The sequence below is a fragment of the Podarcis muralis genome, chromosome 15 (assembly GCF_964188315.1).
Source record: "Podarcis muralis chromosome 15, rPodMur119.hap1.1, whole genome shotgun sequence".
Classification (NCBI taxonomy): domain Eukaryota; kingdom Metazoa; phylum Chordata; class Lepidosauria; order Squamata; family Lacertidae; genus Podarcis; species Podarcis muralis.
The window spans coordinates 7,770,411-7,789,445 of NC_135669.1; the positions used below are offsets into that span (position 1 = coordinate 7,770,411).

A 19,035-nucleotide genomic window follows, 5' to 3' on the forward strand; every position below is an offset into this window, starting at 1 on the left:
ATTGAATAGAGTCCATTTGGTCCATCTAACTTAGTACAGTCTGCACTTACTAGTAGCAGCTTTCTAGGGTTTCAGACAGGGATCTCCCCCAGTGAGCAAGGTCATTCATATTTCAGAAGCGTTTATATCCCCTTATTTAGCCAACAAGACCTCAAGAGCCTCAGACTTAGAATCTAAGAGGCATGGCCCATTCATGCAAGCACAGTAGGCCACATCTGCCAATGTTTCATCCCCAGGGCAATAAAAACTATCAGGAGCATGAAAACCAGGGAGAAGGAGCAAGGATTGTGGTATAGCATCTGAGTGCATCATGAAGTGGCACCAGAAGGTATTTGTTTCCTCCAAAATATTAGTCCAATTCAAATATTACACAGAGCACACATATTACTGTATTTTTTGCACCATAGGGTGCACCGGACCATAGGGCGCACCCAGTTTTTTTGGGGGGAAATAAAGGGGAAAAAATTATTTCCCCCCCAGGCGCGGGGCTGGGGCGGGGGAAGCTCGAGCTTCCCCCGACCCCAGCCCCCAAACAGGCAGCTCTCTGCAAGCCGTGGGAGCCCAGCGCTGGCTCCCGCTGCTTGCGGGGAGGTCCGCGAAGCCTGGACGCGCTGATCTCACCGTGCGCAGGCTTCAGCATGCAGGCAACTCTCCGCAAGCAGCGGGAGCCCAGCGCTGGGCTCCCGCTGCTTGCGGAGAGGTGTGCAAAGCCTGGAGAGCGTGAGGGGTGGTGCGCATCGACCCCTCTCACTCTCCAGGCTTCAGCGAAAGCCTGCATTCGCACCATAGGATGCACACACATTTCCCCTTCATTTTTGGAGGGGGGAAAGTGTGTCCTATGGTGCAAAAAATACGGTAATTTAAGATTATTCTGCAGCACAGGGTATATCCGGAATCCCCCACCCTCTGCAGACTATTAGCATTCTTTGCACTGTTTGAATTTGGGTGTTCCAGAGGCCAGTCAGGGCTTTGACAGGAGCGCCAATCATATCAGCTATCTGGAAATCCTTTGGATCCATCAGCCTCTGAGGGCAGACTATCTTAATAGGTCCCCCGCCTCTGCAGAGGAGAAAAAGTGCTGAAAGCTTAATCTCAGCAGGAAGTGATCTAGCCATGACAAGGGACGGGCTTCAATATCCCCCATTCTTCCTGATCACCCACTTCCTGTCCATTTCTGTACCACCTATAATACAGTGGTGCCTCGCAAGACGAAATTAATCCGTTCCGCGATTCTCTTCGTCTAGCGGTTTTTTCGTCTTGCGAAGCAACCCCATTAGTGGCTAAGCCGATTAGCGCTATTAGCGGTTTAGCGGCTATTAAAGGTTTAGCGGCTGAGCTGCTAAAAGGCTATTAGCGGCTTAGCGGCTTAGAAAAAGGGGAGGGGGAAAGCGGGGGGGAAATGGCAAGACTCGCAAGACATTTTCGTCTTGCGAAGCAAGCCCATAGGGAAATTCGTTTTGCGAAGCACCTCCAAAACGGAAAACCCTTTTGTCTAGTGGGTTTTCCGTCTTGCGAGGCATTCGTCTTGCGGGGCACCACTGTATAAAAAACTCTAAGTGGTAAAAATACAAAACAAAAGCTGCAGTAGAACACTATGCCATTTTAAAATGTGTGGTGGTGGTGGTTGTTTTTTTTGGGGGGGAGGTTATTGGGTTGTTGTTTTCATTTTGATTCTGTATTTTGTGGTTTTATATTCTGATTTTATTCTGTAAACCGCCCTGAGACCTGCGGGTATAGGGCGGTATATAAATTCAGTAACAACAACAACAAAACTGAGCATTAAGTCCTGCTAAAACACCTACCTCATTATGGGGCAACCCAGCAGCAGAGAAAATAGGAATTTTCTGTCCTCTGGCAATGCTGTTCATGCCATCTATAGCAGAAATGCCAGTCTGAATCATCTCTTCTGGGTAGATTCGACACTGAGGATTGATTGGTTGACCTATTTCATTTTGACAGGGGGAAAACATCATTTTCAACCTGCATTTTCCAAGAAGTTAGATTCAAGTTTCAGTAACGAATATTAAATCCAGTGTTCCACTCCTAAGTTCTGAGACTTGCACACTGGAAGGAAACTTTCTCAGTGTTCTATTTACAATAAGGTTTTCTTTAAACAACTTTGCTATTTCTGACATTTAATCTAACACGGCATGTAATATTTAGGGTTCAGCATAACCTGCGGGCAACATACTATTTACGTGCTATGAATGAGTCTGTGTCTGGAACCCTCTACTGCCAATGCTGATCCTAAACAAGGAGCGCTTTGGGAAACTCATTCTGGTTTTCTGCAGACAAAACCATCATCTGAAAAGCAAGCAGTTACTTAAACTCCTCTCTGTACAATGGGTAATCACTAAACTGTTTTGTATTTATGCTGACTAGCACCTTTCAAACACTAACCTCAAAGTACATCTCTCTGAGAAATTAAAGGGCAAACCTTATGTTAGCAATGTTATGGTAAACATACCCATGATATCAAGGTAATCTTCAGCCAAGACCATAGGGCCTCTGTCTATGGGCTTTCCTGATCCGTTAAACACTCGCCCTGCAAAGAACAAGAGAACATTTGTCCCTGTTACCAGGAGACCAACTATATTAACAGTATAGCTATCACTGTACTTGGAAGCTGGCCAAGGCCTAGTGATCAATCCAAGAAAAAGGATCTTGTACTTACCAAGCATATCTTCAGATACTGGGGTTCGAAGGATATCCCCAGTAAATTCACATGAGGTTCTCTTAGCATCAATACCTGAAGTTCCTTCAAAAACCTAAAAAAAGAGAGGCAAATATTTTAGTATTTCAGATTTTGGGCTTAATCTCACAGCTTCAATTTGCATGGACAAGCTCTGCAAGTGAATGAGTAGGTAGGTAAAATAGACTTTTTGATGAAACAATGCGCAGACAACACACTGGATCATAAACAAATGATGTTACAATCGGTTGTCTCATAACTTGCTTCTTTGTTCCGTCAGCAACCAATTTCTATTAATTCTTAAAGTCTTAAAAAGAGGTGACAAACAGCCATTTATTTGTTTTTAATACGAAGAAAGTGCAAAAGCAAAAGTATGGTCATCTGGCGCTAGAGTTTGAAAAACATTTTAAAAGCATGAATACTAAAGCAACACATAAAACAAATGGGATTTTTTGCAGTAACTTACCTGGGAATTAAAAAGCCTTCTGGCCACTGGCTTCCGAATAAAATATTATGTGCAACTTGCAGACACAGGGCAACCCTTCCAAGATCAGCCATTCGCCCCAAGAATAGATACACAGGAAATAACATCAATTCCATCAAGCAGGTCACCCCACCATTTACCTGAACTACTGCTTTGGATCCACTGACTTCCAGCACCTGCCCGCTTCTCTTTGTTCCATCCGGTAGTGTCAAGTGCACAATCTCTGCATACCTAGGGAACTAAGTGACAAGTTAGGTGAGTCAGGAGGCTTCCATCAGGAAAAGAACTGATCTACATTAAAGACTCAAATCATCAACAGTGAGAAAGCACGGATGCCAGCCTCCTGGCCAAATTCAGAAACTGGAGACAGGTGCATGTTAATGTTGCTTTTCACAACTTAATCAGACACATTTATTCAGACCGGAACACGGCCAGCCTTTTACTACTGCTTTGTCAGTCATAGAGGTGGCTTGTTTGCACAACCTCAGTTGTAACAGCATTATTCGAAGCCTAACAAGCAGTACTGTCTAGCCTTCTTTCTCTTCCATGACACACAGGGCACACTTACTTAATTTTACCCGGAAAAGGGTATAGGTTCTTATATGCCTCCACAACTCCAGTGAGAACAGAGGATCCATATAATGCTGCTCAAGGTGTACAGGTTTCAGAGGAAACCTTCCTCTATGGCAAGTCCTATCTGTGATCTTCCACAGCACATGTAGGCTGAATAGGAGGACAGGTGTAGAAGCTGACATAGCAGCGCTGATAGCTCCTGCTGTGCTCCCACAGGGTCTCTGCACCAGTTGGATAACTGGCTGGGAAGAGCCAAGTGGGACAAATTTTACTTTAACAAAGACTTTTAAACATGGATTTTAGCCATTAATTCCTATCATGCAATGAAACAGGACACAACCCATAATTATTGTGGATAATTTCAAGGGTTTTGCTTGGATGCAAGAATGTTGCAATGCTTTGATTCCAAAGTAATTTTTAAAAATCCACGTTACATTTTGAGTTTGCTTAAGCCACAACCACCCACTGCAATGGTATTATCAAAATGGGAAATTCAACTAGCATCGTTGAGAGAAACCACTTGTTGCCTCAATACTTTATTACGAAAATACTCTCTGCAGCGGGAAGACTCAACTGCCCTTATGCAAACCTTGAAGGAAGGATCATTCCCATTTTAGGTTGCCAGGAGAATCTGCAGAATGCCAATCACAACAAGGCCTATTTCCAGAAACACCCACAAAAAGATGTTACCTTCACTTGATCCAAGATTACTAGTGGTCCATTGACTCCAGATACTGTCTTATATGCTGAAAAAAACAACCAGAGAGAGGTATTTTTAAAGACAACTTAGTACATTTCTGATTTGACACATTCTGACAGAAGTCATTGTGCATGGTTTTGCCATTATAAAGGCAGCAAGAATATCAAGACATTCTCTGCTCAACATGCTAGTGTGATCCTTCTATGCTTGAGAGGCTGCCTTTGGGAGACAAAGTGCAACCACCTGGGGAATGTGTTGTGTTTAAAGGAATGTCACTTGCCCAGGAGTATGAAGTGTTGCAACATGGCTAAGAAGGCCAAAGGGCCCCCTCATTTTACCACTTCCGTGTGCTGCTACACCATTCACCCATTACAGTGGTAGCTTGGTGTACAAACTTAATTCGTTCCAGAAGTCCGTTCTTAAACCAAAGCATTCTTAAACCAAGGCGTGCTTTCCCATAGCAGCAGGGGACTCAATTTACAAATAATAATAATTTTTATTTATACCCCACCCTCCCCAGCCAAGGCCGGGCTCAGGGCGGCTAACAAGCAATAATAAAAACAAGTTGAATGAATACAACTTAAAAACAAGGTTAAAATGCAACATTAAAATACTGAAGCATTAAAATATTAAAATGCAGCCTCATCACAGGAGGAGAAAGGAAAAAGAAAAAAGAAAGAGGGGGAGGGAATCAAATTGGCTCCAAGCCAAAGGCCAGGTGGAACAACTCTGTCTTACAGGCCCTGCGGAAAGAAATCAGATCCTGCAGGGCCCTGGTCTCATGAGGCAGAGCGTTCCACCAGGCCGGAGCCAGAGTTGAAAAGGCCCTGGCTCTGGTTGAAGCTAATCTAACTTCCTTAGGGCCCGGGACCACTAGAGTGTTGCTATTTATGGACCTTGAGGCTCTCCGTGGGACATACCGGGAGAGGCGGTCCCATAGGTACGAGGGTCCTAGGCCGTATAGGGCTTTAAAGGTAAAAACCAGCACCTTAAATCTGACCCTGTACTCCACTGGGAGCCAGTGCAGCTGTAAAAGCACTGGGTGAATATGCTCCCATGGCAGAGACCCCGTGAGGAGCCTCGCTGCAGCATTCTGCACCCGCTGGAGTTTCTGGGACAGCTTCAAGGGCAGCCCCGCGTAGAGCAAATTACAGTAGTCAAGCCTGGAGGTGACCATCGCATGGATCACTGTGGCCAGGTCGGGGCGGAAGGTGGAAAAATGTCGTCTTAGCTGTTGCTGTAACCTGCGCCTCCATGGAAAGGGAGGCGTCAAGGATTACACCCAAACTCTTAACGGAAGGCAATGGCACTAATTGGGCCCCCGCAAGAGAAGGGAGTTGGTCCCTCATCCCCATGCCATCCCGACCCAGCCATAGGACCATAATGGAACATACTCAACAGGAAGCGGAACATGTTCTGCTTCCAAGGCAAAGTTCACAAACCAAAACACCTACTTCCAGGTTTGCAGCGTTCTTAATCCAAGTTGTTCATAAACTAAGCTCTTCTTAAACCAAGGTACCGCTGTACTGTATCCATTACTAGCTAGCCAACTGCTGAAGCTGGTAAGTAATTCTTTTTAAATTCAGGAGATGGGGTTGTTGGCAAGACTAGAGAATAATTTCAAGTCCCAGATGCCTGAATCACATTTCCAGACACACACAATTTATCCAGCTCTGGTTATAATGAGACCTTATTAATTATCCTTTTCATTACACACCCTGTTTAGTGTTCAGTTTGGGGAGAGCTATACAGTGGGTAAGATCCTGAAACATACTGCAGTAGCCCACAGTGTAGGAAGGCACCAAACCTTCAACTAAGCAAGTGGGCATCAAGACAATTTAAGGTACAAAGCTATGAATGTTATGCTATTCTGCTGGAACTTGCACAAATATCTTCCTTTGGGGAAAAGGCCTTTTAAGTGAACAGCACAATGCTTGCAGAGAAGCTTACAGCAGGCCTTCCTTGTTTGTTTTACACTGTGCTGTGATGCCAAACAAGACATCTTATACTGACACAAGAGCCGAGATCCATCATAATCTTAGGGGCAGGATCTCTGGCACACAGAATGTTAAGACAGCAATGCCAAGTGCCCTCGGAGTCATCCATTAGTTGAACTCTGCAAGCTTAAATTTCCTTCAGCCAATGGCTAGGAAACACAATCCTATCTACGCTGCCTTGAGGTATCTGCGCCATCTCAAGTGCTTGGAAAGAAAACTGACTGACAGCATGGAGCTGTGTAAGAGTCTGACTGCAGGGTTAAGCAGCTCTGCAGAGCGCTGGATCGAAAGACACACATTTCAAGAACTCCTGCCTCTCCAGTTAGTTAACTATTATGGTTCCGAACACTGGCAATAACCTGCTTGTTGAGTTCAACTCAACACATTCTACTCTTAATTAGGAAAATGTGTAACGAAGTTGCATTTCAACCAATATTAGTTGAAATTGAAAGAGGGGGCAGGCAGCAACATAAGCAAGATTCCCAAGCAAACTCACTCTATCCTTGACCTGGCCCCATACTTCTGGCAAAAGAGAGCTTCCTGTCCACTTTTTTTAGTCCACTTGTTGTTTAGTCAACTCTAGCGCCATTTCCCCCAACCAAACAGGTGGATGCTGCACTCTCTTCCCTGTCTTTCCAAGCCATTGGGAGAAGAGGGTTTAAAGCCTAGCTAACACAGTTGTAGGGACGCGGGTGGCGCTGTGGGTAAAAGCCTCAGAGCCTAGGGCTTGCCGATCGAAAGGTCGGCGGTTCGAATCCCCGCGGCGGGGTGCGCTCCCGTTGTTCGGTCCCAGCGCCTGCCAACCTAGCAGTTTGAAAGCACCCCCGGGTGCAAGTAGATAAATAGGGACCGCTTATCAGCGGGAAGGTAAACGGCTCTGGAAGGTGTGCGGCTCTGGCTCGCCAGAGCAGCGATGTCACGCTGGCCACGTGACCTGGAAGTGTCTCCGGACAGCCTCTTGAGTGAGATGGGCGCACAACCCTAGAGTCTGTCAACGGGCAGGGGTACCTTTACCTTTACTTTAACACAGTTGTACATGAAACTGCTTCAGGCCATTTGTCCACATATGCCAGCACCACCTTACTGATGCAAGTTGGAGAAGTTCTCCAAGGGGTATTTCCCACCTCTGATAGCCTAAACCCTTGAATTACATGTGTGAAGGACTAAACATGGAGCTCCTGTGTGCCAAGCTTACACTCTACCAGTGAGATGGGTGGACTTTTGCTAGCAGAAGCTGGAGTTGGGGACAAAACAGCTCTGTAATAAAGGCTAGAGACATAAGAACAGAGGGGAAGATGCCAAGGAGTTGCAGAAGCAGATGTTATGGCAACCAAAGCCAATTCTAAGTTCTGCACTCTGTTTCTGCCCAGCCCTGGTTTATATGTGCATAAAAGACTTGGGAGTTTTTGAGATCCATTTTGTTTTTTTACTAGAAGAATGAACACCAATTGGAGCTAGGTGCATAACTGGGGCAGCGGAGGAGACAGTGGTAAATAGAGAATTAAGGAATAAGGTGCCTCCCGCATACATGCATGGCCTATTTGTTTTCAGTATCAGAACTTTACTTACAGTCCTGCCACACAAAAACCCAGTCTTGATTCCATCACCCAATGTCTTCCTCACCTCAGCTCCCTAATTTAGAAGGGGGGGGGAGCAAGAGACATATTGCAAGGAAATATATTTTTGCAGCTGTCAGGAGTTAAGATTGGAGTGCCTTCTCAATCTTTTATTTTATTATTCACTCGGAGGTTGTGTGTGCTATGGGGTGTACAAAGGCTTTGTACAAAACCAAGCCAAATCAGGGTGCTTTGGAATGTCTGGGGGCTTAACAGAAGTGATGTAGGATCTCTCTGAAGCCTAATCTGAAGTGGGGAAGCCTCACCCCGAAAATCTCACAGTACTCTGTTGCTAAAATGCACACTGTGTGTGTGTGTTCTGTTAACTAAGATGTGCAATCTCTTTCTCTCTCTCTCTCTCTCTCTCTCTCTCTCTCTCTCTCACACACACACACACACACGACCTTCTCTATCATAGCACTAATATTTTGGAACACTGATATTTTGGCTAAGGACGTTCACCTGGACACACTGCTGCTCACTTGGTATGCTGCTAAAACCCATCTCTTCTGATAGCCATTTTAGATGCTGCCTTTTTAACTGCATTTTATCACTGCTGTTTTTAGACTGTTGCAACTGCGCTGTAATTTTTAGTTTTGTCGTAATTTTCATAAATGTATTTTTTTCTGAGGGGTTTTGCTAAAAGCATTAACCACCCAAATTACAGTATATTTTTAATGCTTAAGACTGTGCAGATATGAGATATGGGTGGCGGAAAGGACCTGACAGTGAACAATAAGATTTATTTATTTTTCATCACTGCCCTTCCAAACAGCATACTTTTCCCCAAGTGTGTCAAATGCTTCAGTCTCACATGATCTGCAAATAGAAGTGTTTTAGTGAGACAGAAGGCTTTATCAGGCTCACACGGCAGCAGAGTAATCATTAATCACACAGGGAAGGGATGAGCAAGTCAGATTATTTCTAGAACAGGATAATCAACTAATACGTCTAGAACTGAAATCCCATGTACCTGGGAGTTAGATCCATTAAATATAGTAGGACTTGGAAATAAGTCTTTCAGAAATATACACAGCATTCTGCTGCACGGTTACAAACCACTAAGGCATAAGCTTCCTTGAATTCAATGAGACTTGCTTCTGAGTACATATGCAAGGGGCAAGACTCTCGACCAGGTTTGAGTTTTGAGGACAATCACTTCCCAACAGTACCCAGAAGGGCAGGTGTGTTATGGTGTTAGTTGGCTTATAGCAAACATGAGGGAATATATTGCAGCCCCTTAGAAACCAGGATTTATTGGCTGTGGCCAAGAGTCCACCAGATGCACAAAGTGTCATCCAGGAAGAGAAAGTGTTGAGGAATCCAAACCCCTCTCCCTTCCACTGTTTATTTTAATGCTAATCTTCACTGAAATGGAAATATTAAAACATCACTTCGCTTCTAAAAGTGTTGAACATTTTTACACACACATAAAATATGCTATCTTTTTTGTTCAAGGTTTCAAACATGTTTTATATATGTTCAGCTTTTAAAACTTTAGAAGGGATGTTTCAATACTTCGATTCTGATTAAAGTTACCATTAAAATTATGCCTTAGGGAATGTTCTTTTCTTTGTGTTGGCGACAATATGAATTAGCAGGGCATAACCTGGGTGGTGGTGCAACAGCAGTATGGTTTCGTTCATTGCAAGTATGTGAGTATATGGTAGCTGTTATGTCAACAATGGGATATTTACACTGTTAGTAAGTGGTAACAAAGTCTATTGATATACAATAAAAACTTTCCTGTAACTCAAAAAAAGATTACTTTGAAGATACTCGAGATAAGCTCCTCTGCCTTATAACAACAGAAGATCAAACAAGAGAATCATCCCCAAGATTCTAGCCATGTGCTCCATTTAGTCAAACATACACTAAGAATTTTTTTCAATTACCTGTCCCATTACTAAAAAATAATCTGCTGGGAGTCTTACAAGCTGAGTGTATTTCAGAGGTGTCTCAAGAGAGAACATCTGGACCATTTTTGGGAATCTATTTGTTTTAATTTGCCTTATTTTGTGCATGCTTTTCAGGTTACTTTTCAGCTCAGACTAAAATGTAACTATCACCTAAAAATGTGTTGTTCACCTTTATTTATCTTTGCTCAGCTATATGTTGAGAAAAATACAAAGCTAAGCAGATAAGAACTGCAGCTTTGAGCTCCTACTGCCCCCAGTTAAATGCTTCAAGTTGGATTAAAACACTGCTTGCTTCTCGGCTCAGCTAACACAGCCATGAGTCTGGGGAACTCTTAACTCGTGACAGCCTCGTCAGCACTCAACCCCCTTCCCTGAGCAAAGAGCTTACTTCCTGTCATTTCTCCAAACAATCCAATTTCCTTGTTTTATCACTATCTGCAAGTTAGTTACCATCACACAAACAGCTTGGATAGCTGGCTCAAAGCCTATATTCTAAGACAGAAAAAGAGAAAGATTGCCTAAGAAGGCCCAGCCCTGACCGATGAGCCCCCAAATCTCACCCTCCCAACCAAAAAACCCCACCCATGTATTTGCAGAAAGAAGCATTATTAGCAGATTAAGAGACTTCTGCCACATCAGCTGAAGAGCCTTCATCACCATATGCAGGACTACATGCTGGTGACTTTTCTAGGTCTTCCTAGCACTGGGAAACCATCTAAGGAGAGGCAAAGTACTTTCTACACCCCCCAGCCCCCTTTCTTCACAGTGCCTGCTTCAGATCCCACTCCCCACAGCTGACATCCTCCTACTTGTCTATTTCCTTTTCTCTCTGGCAGAAGACTTTTTAAAGCCTTCAGGATGCCTGTGTGATGAAGCTGGTGGCACTGAACCAAGGTGTAAAACATCCAGCTGAACAACACAGCTGCTGGGAGGACACAAATGGGAGGGCTCCTAACACAGAGACACCAGCCCTCATGTAGATGCAGAGAACAATGAAACCTCAATATAATCAAGTGGGCTTCCAGCAAGCTTCACTTACCTGTCCCTAGATAGCTTCCTCAGTCTTATTTCTGCACTAGAGGATAACAATACAGTATTGCAAGGAAAAGGTAGACCCCCAACAAGGAAAAAGGCAACTAGCAATAATGGCAATAAGCTAGAATGGAAAGCTGGAGGCGAAATGAAAGCGTTTTTGTTTTTCAGTAACTAGAGACTGGTTTATAGCATCTTCATGGAGACAAATTATTCCATCAGAAGCAATTCAAAAGTGTACGGGGGAAGGCTGGTCCCTTTTTGCTACCGTAGATATTTCCAGAGTCTGACCACATGTACCACTGGCACAACAGAGGCTGTTCGTTCCTGCACCTTGTACAAGTCTGCAGAGTCCATGCAGCAAATCTCTGCTGCTGCAAGGTTGGATTTCCCCTTTCCATGAGTTTCGCAACCGTCACACATCCCCTGATTTACAGTAACCAGATCAGCATATGAACTTACATGTCCTGCTTTGAATATAAAAGACTACTGATTTTTTGAGAGAATAACCAAGATTTTTGCATGCCTACCATTGGGACAATTATCCACCTTGTTTTATTTTGGGGAAGGGCCAGAACTCAGTAGCAGAGCACAGGAAGATTTAAGGTCCAACACCTGGTAACCCCAGTTAAGAAAGTCTTGGGAAAAGAGAATGGGAAAGGCTTCTATACAAGACCCTCAAATGTCCTTGCCAGCCCAAGCAGATAGTAGTAGACACTGTGGCCAGATAAAAAGCTGCCCTATACCAGATCGGACGCGGGTGGCGCTGTGGGTAAAACCTCAGCGTCTAGGGCTTGCCGATTGCATGGTCGGCGGTTCGAATCCCTGCGGCGGGGTGAGCTCCCGTCATTCGGTCCCAGCTCCTGCCCACCTAGCAGTTCGAAAGCACCCCTAAGTGCAAGTAGATAAATAGGTACCGCTTTATAGCGGGAAGGTAAACGGCGTTTTCGTGTGCTGCACTGGTGCTGGCTCGCCAGAGCAGCTTCGTCACGCTGGCCATGTGACCCGGAAGTGTCTCCGGACAGCGCTGGCCACCCGGCCTCTTAAGTGAGATGGGCGCACAACCCTAGAGTCGGACACGACTGGCCCGTACGGGCAGGGGTACCTTTACCTTTTATACCAGATCAGTCTATGTTGCTTCTGTCCTTCCCACAGCATAAGTTGTCCATCAGGACAACTAAGAGTTTTTATACCAAAACAAGGCTGAAATGAATCAAATAATTAGTCTCTGCCTGAAGATGCACTGCAATCACAAACTCACATCCAAGAAAGCCATAGTCAAGGGCACACTCACATTCATTAACTCCTTGGACCATGCTGGTCAATCTGCTGCTCAACGCTTTGAGCCAAAATGGACACAAGGATCAAACACCCAGGACTTAGGCTACAGCTCTCCAAGCACCCTGTCATATCCTCAGGCCGTAACAAGTTAAATCCATCCAATAAAACAGGACTAGATGGTGCTCCGGATATGTCCACAGACTGAAATATGATAACAAATTGTGATGAAAATGAGTAATTTAAACTCAAATAAAGTAGCAACTATCACAGCAGGCATCAGATAGTTTTGTTGCTGTTGTTGATTATCAGATATTAGTATTTATGTCTTTTGGTAGGTCAGAAGGAGGCTCCAAGCAACAAGAAAGATGCCTTCCCAATGGCACAGAAACAAAGGGAATTGCTATACTGAGTCAGACCATTAGGCCATACAGCTCATTACTGTTGACACTGACTAGTAGCAGCTCTCCAGGATTTCAGACAGGCTTCTCTCCCATCCCTACATCAAGATGTTCCAGGTTGCACACAAGGCAGATGCTATAGCACTGAGCTATGGGTCTTCTGCTGTTATAGAAAGCTGCCTTAAGCTGTATCAGATCTTCAACCCACCTAGCTCAGTATTATCTACACTGACAGGCTGCAGTTCTCCAATGTTTCAAACTGGGACCTCTCTTGGCCCTACCTGGAGATGCCAGGACTTGAACCTGGGAATTTCTGCATGCAAATCAAATGCTTTACAACTGAGCTACTGCCCTTCCCTCGCTGGCAGAATGAGATAACAATGACGGCAGAAATGAGTTATTTCTTCACAATCCCCTGTATTTGGCTGCATTTACAGATGCCCCTACTTGCATTCAAGCTGTCTCCCTACCGACTTCATGGCCCCAAACTCTTGGCTAAACCAAGAAGGTGCTTAGGAGCAATTGTGTGTCATGTCAGTCATCTATGTGTCCCATAAGGCAACTGGGGCACTGAGAGATGTGCCAGCTTTTCTGAGTGGTCTCAAGCATCCTTCAGATTCCATCAGCTTCTGAAGTGAGCCATTTTACTAGGTCTGCCACCTCTATACAGAGGGAAGTCACTACTGTTTTAAAATTCACCAGGAAGTTATCTAACTATGACAAAGGAGTCATAAGTATTTCACCCTCCCTCCAACGACTGAGACTGAGAAGTGTGGTTTGGACAAACCCCCAAGAGAGCTTCACAGCTAAGATGAGGGGCAAGTCACACACATCCTTATTTTTAGGGCCACAAACATGAGGTTATCAGGAAGTGCTGGGAACCGTAAGAAGGGAGAATGTGGTTGCACTGAGGTCCTGTTTGTGAGGTTCCCATTGTCATCCGGTTGGCCACTGTGAGAACTAGACAGGCCTTTGGTCTGATCCAGCATGGCTCTTTTTAAGTGAGCACCTCCAGGCAGACCTGCACTTCCTGTGGCCTTTAGAGGAGATTTGAATGTGGGTTTCTCATATCCTAACTCAATCTTGTAAAGGGAAAGGGAAAGGGACCCCTGACCGTTAGGTCCAGTCACAGACGACTCTGGGGTTGCGGCGCTCATCTTGCTTTACTGGCCAAGGGTACCTCTTGAGAAAGTTTGTTTTAATCATTTTCAAATTGCGCAGTTTCCAATACAGCAATTTAGAGACTAAATCAAGGCTTTCATTATTGGGGTTATCAAAAGGAGTTTTGTCAGCTGATTATCATACATATAACACTGCTTATAAATGTCTTAAATCAATAATATTTACATGGAAAGATTATATAGGAAAGCAGCCTTATAGTTGCTGCAGTTTTCCAAGGATCTTTTAACTATTAAGACAATTGCATAGGACAGTCATGTGCTGTGGCCCAAGATAGCTTTTTACTACGACCGATGACCTTTGATATGTTACAATCTACTGATTTAAACAAACATTTATCAGTGAGATGTACATGTTCTCTGCTTCCTCCTTGGGTACTCAGACCCAATACTAGGACCGGTAACCTCACATAATTAACAGCAGTATTTTGATTTAAAGTGCCACAAGAATTTAAAGTTGTCATGTAACAAAACATAGCTATTTAACATTTCAATTTCTACACCAGCAGCTCTTAAGTTACGGTAGTCCTTATTTCTGGAAGCAGTGCCTTCCTGGGATGCATATCTACTTAACACTTCTATCCCTACTAACTCAGGTGTCAATAAATCAACATAACAAAGGCTTTGCGTGAGCTATTCACACATGGCAAAAAGATAACACTTATCCCCAAAGCATTTTCCACTGTATTGTTAGAGCTAGACATCCCATAATGCAAAAGCCATCTTGCCTCCATCTGCTGCTACACATGATTCTGCAGTGTACCACATGACCTTGAGATTTAGGCTGAGCAGATTAGTCAACCTACAGAATGTTTCACAACCACCTACTTTCATTTCCCATTTAAAGACAATCCACAATGGCCTTGCTTGGGGATTTTTGTTATCTTAAATGAGAGGGGCTTCTAGCAACTTCATGGGAATAGAATACAGTATAAACAGAGTCCAGCATCTGTCCTTTATGTGATCTCCCTTGTATACCAAGAGGCACCAATCAGCATAGCCAACGAAGTAGCCAAGCAATGAGACTGCATTGTGAAATTTTGCCATTTCATAAAAAGAGCTTCCTGCACCAACTGGCTGGAAGGGAGAGCACCTGCCATTTTTATTTTTATTTTAAAAATAAAGATTACCTAATTAAGGTTGCAGTTCTGAACACACTGACTGGGGGTAAGCTCCACTGAACTCAACCCACGATAACATCCTGAGTGAACATACCCAGAATGACAAAGTGAAGTTTACTCACTTAAGCTTCATTTAGCTCAGTGGGACTTACTTCTGAGTAGACATAGCTAGGATTGTGCTGTCAGTTGTCCAGAGGCTTATATCCACACCTAAAAAACCCCAGTGGGAGATGAATTTCAAAACAATCACTCTTGTCTCCCAGCTCAGGAAGCATTTATTTGATGCCACTATTCTACCGTGCCCCAATGCACAACCAATATGGCAGATGCTGCAGTTACACTGACATGCAGTTCAATCCTATGCATGTCTACTTAGAAGTAGATCCCACTGTGCTCATTTGGGCTTATTTCTAGGTAAGTGGGCATAAGACCTCAGCCTGCAGGATTGCAGAGCACCCAACTTACAAGTCGCACAAATCACTCTTAAGAGATATGATGACAGCAAAGCAGCTTGCCCCCCACGAAAAGTGCAAACCTAGGAAGAATAGATGTGGCACACTGTGGACAGAGAACGGAACATTCGCAAATTGGGAAATGCTTCGGATAGGGTGGGGAAGAAGGGAAAGAAGAAGAGAAGGGAGGAATGAGAACAAGAATGCATTAGAGGTGGGCCCACAGGCCTTGGACCTTGGACCCCAAAGAGGAAAAAATAAGGAGCAACCACTAGAGGAAAAAAGCTGAAGGGCAGTGCAGGAGGGAGAAGAGAAGGATTATTTATCTGCATTTATTTTTAGACACGTTATTCCTTGGGGCAGCGCCTTGTCCTCTCCACTGAGGGTGCAAAACGGTAAAAAGGAACATACTGTATTAATATAAATGATAATGCTGTTAGTCATCCCTTCCTATCACTGCTGCAGCCACTAGCCGGCGTCAACCATGGGGGGGCTACATAAACCCAGCTCCCGGCCACCTTCTACACAACATGACGGCTCTTTCTGTTTGCTAGGGTTTGGGAGGAGGAATAAAATTTGTATTACTGGGGTGTGTTGGGGGTTTTTTTGGCCGGGGAGGGAGGGAGGACGGGACACTGTTGAGCAATCCACAGAAAAACAAGGCAGCAATAACAACCGCGATTCCGATTGTTCTGTTCTCTGAAAGCTGCAGGGCCGAAATTTCTTAAATAATAATATTATTTCTCTCCTCCCACCCCCCGGATAACCCCCCGCAGGGAGTCCGAGGAAGCGGGCAGGTGAGGCGGGGGGGGGGTGTCCCCTTTCCCCGCCCCGCCTGCCTCCCGGCGCCGCTACTCACTGAGGCGGGGCTGGGAGAGGTAGTCGCGGGTGACGGCGGCCGCCTGCTCCCGCGACGCCCCTCCGCCGCTCAGCTCCGACACGGCTCCGTTCACCATCCCCCGAATGGCCCGCAGCGCCGCCATCTTGTCGCCGTCTGGGCTGCGGCGCCACTGCGCACGCGCTCATATAGGCGCTCCTCGCCGGGCCCGGCCCTCCCTCCCTCCCTCCTTCTCCGGCCCCGCCCCTCCCGCGAGCCGGCGGGGAGAACCCGGAAGTAGCAGGAGGGGAGACGACGGGGGAGGGGGGGAGGGGAAGGAGCTGGCCAGGGTGCTGAGCGGAGGCGGGAGAGAGAGAGGGGGGCACCTGTTTTCAGCCAGAGCTCCACGGGGAGCTCCTGGGACCGAAACCCTGGACTGGAATGAGACATATATCTCATATAAATATCATATATTATCAGAGAGTTTGGCAGTGCTCCTGAGCATGTGCAGTGTGCCAGCTCCACCCTGCTGTGTATTAACTGCAGTTTATCTAGCTATCATCTATCTGGACCGTCTAGAGGGGCTGGGAGCTGGGGGCACTGTTATACGGTGGTTCCGCTCCTTCCTCCTGGGCCGTGTCCAGAAAGTGGTGGTGGGGGATGAGTGTTCAGACCCCTGGACTCTCACTTGTGGGGTGCCTCAGGGTTCCGTCCTCTCCCCCATGCTTTTTAATATCTATATGAAGCCGCTGGGAGAGATCATCAGGGGGTTTGGGCTGGGTGTCCATCAGTATGCAGATGACACCCAGCTCTACCTCTCCTTTAAATCAGAACCAGTGAAGGCGGTGAAGGTCCTGTGTGAGTGCCTGGAGGCTGTTGGAGGATGGATGGCGGCTAACAGATTGAGGCTGAATCCTGACAAGACAGAAGTACTGTTTTTGGGGGACAGGGGGCGGGCAGGTGTGGGGGATTCCCTGGTCCTGAATGGGGTAACTGTGCCCCTGAAGGACCAGGTGCGCAGCCTGGGAGTCATTTTGGACTCACAGCTGTCCATGGAGGCACAGGTTAATTCTGTGTCCAGGGCAGCTGTTTACCAGCTCCACCTGGTACGCAGGCTAAGACCCTACCTGCCCGCAGACTGTCTTGCCAGAGTGGTGCATGCTCTAGTTATCTCCCGCTTGGACTACTGCAACGCGCTCTACGTGGGGCTACCTTTGAAGGTGACCCGGAAACTGCAATTAATCCAGAATGCGGCCGCTAGACTGGTGACTGGGAGTGGCCGCTGGGACCACATAACACCAGTTCTGAGAGATCTGCATTGGCTCCCATTACGTTTCCGAGCACAATTCAAAGTGTTGGTGCTGACCTTTAAAGCCCTAAACGGCCTCGGTCCAGTATACCTGAAGGAGCGTCTCCACCCCCATCGTTCAGCCCGGACACTGAGATCCAGCGCCGAGGGCCTTCTGGCGGTTCCCTCATTGCGAGAAGTAAGGTTACAGGGAACCAGGCAGAGGGCCTTCTCGGTAGTGGCTCCTGCCCTGTGGAACGCCCTCCCAGCAGATGTCAAAGCAATAAACAACTATTTTACTTTTAAAAGTCATCTGAAGGCAGCCCTCTTTAGGGAAGTTTTTAATGTTTGATGCTGTACTGTTTTTAATATTCAGTTGGAAGCCGCCCAGAGTGGCTGGGGAAACCCAGCCAGATGGGCGGGGTATAAATAATAAATTATTATTATATTATTATATAATATATGTATTTATTTTATACATTTCAATACTTTTACAATCATATTAACATTTCAAAACTTGACTTCCTTCCCCCTCTTTCTGCGGTTCCCTAAATTTATTTTTCACATTTTCTGCATACAGTCATACCTCATGTTGCGAACGCTGTGGGTTACGTCTTTTCAGGTTGTGTCCCACGGTGACCCGGAAGTACCAGAAAGGGTTACTTCTGGGTTTCGCCACTTGTGCACACGCAGATGCGCAAAATGATGTCATGCGCATGCACAGAAGCGGCGAATTGTGACCCATGCGTGTGCAGACGTGGGGTGGGTTCCATTCAGGTTGCAAACAGGGCTCCGGAATGGATCTCTTTCACAACCAGAGGTACCACTGTATACAAATTAACTTAATTTGCTCATTTATTCATCTACTTTAAACATATACAGTAGTACCTCCGGTTACGTAACCCTCTGATTATGTAAACTTCAGGATGTGAAAGTGGAAACCCAGAAGTATTTGACTGGGTTTTGCCACGTGCACATGCGCAGAAGCAGCCCCCAGGTTGCAGAAATGTTGGGATCTGACCGGACCTCTGGAATGGATCCCGTCTGCAACCAGAGGCACCACTGTACTCTTACAAAACTGCAGGTTATTACAGTAATCCTGCCAATGTTCTTATCTGTTTTACAGTTTATTTGTAAATATTCAATAAACCATTTCCATTCTTTTATAAAAAAGCTTGTTATCTTGATTTCTTTTTGGCAAATTTTGCCATTTATGCATATTCCATAAGTTTTTGTAAACATTCTTCTTTTGCTGGGACGACTTCTTTCCATTTTTGGGCAAGTAACATTCTTTGCCACTGTAGTCACATACATTAATAAATTTCTATACAGTTTAGGTAGTTCTGTCCCTTTAATTCCCAAAAGGAATTAACTGCGGTTCATAGAATCGAAGAGTTGGGAGGGCCTTTGCAATACAATCCCCCGTCCAGTTTGAAACCATACTGGAGCCCGCTTAGCTTTGTGAATTATGGGTGCCCCCCTGCGTG

General features: G+C 45.5%; 1 protein-coding gene across 1 annotated transcript in view; it reads right to left on the reverse strand.

Annotated features, from left to right (window-relative positions):
- Nucleotides 1-16,460, reverse strand: part of ATP6V1B2 (ATPase H+ transporting V1 subunit B2) — a 28,793-nt gene extending 12,333 nt beyond the window's left edge. The window contains exons 1-6 of the mRNA XM_028707689.2: nucleotides 16,303-16,460; nucleotides 4,440-4,495; nucleotides 3,317-3,415; nucleotides 2,675-2,768; nucleotides 2,468-2,545; nucleotides 1,803-1,942 (exon numbers count right to left, since the gene is read on the reverse strand). Of these exons, the coding sequence (XP_028563522.1) occupies nucleotides 1,803-1,942; nucleotides 2,468-2,545; nucleotides 2,675-2,768; nucleotides 3,317-3,415; nucleotides 4,440-4,495; nucleotides 16,303-16,426 (591 nt within the window). The 5' untranslated portion in view covers nucleotides 16,427-16,460. The remainder of the gene's footprint in view (nucleotides 1-1,802; nucleotides 1,943-2,467; nucleotides 2,546-2,674; nucleotides 2,769-3,316; nucleotides 3,416-4,439; nucleotides 4,496-16,302) is intronic.
- Nucleotides 16,461-19,035: the final 2,575 nt, after the last annotated feature.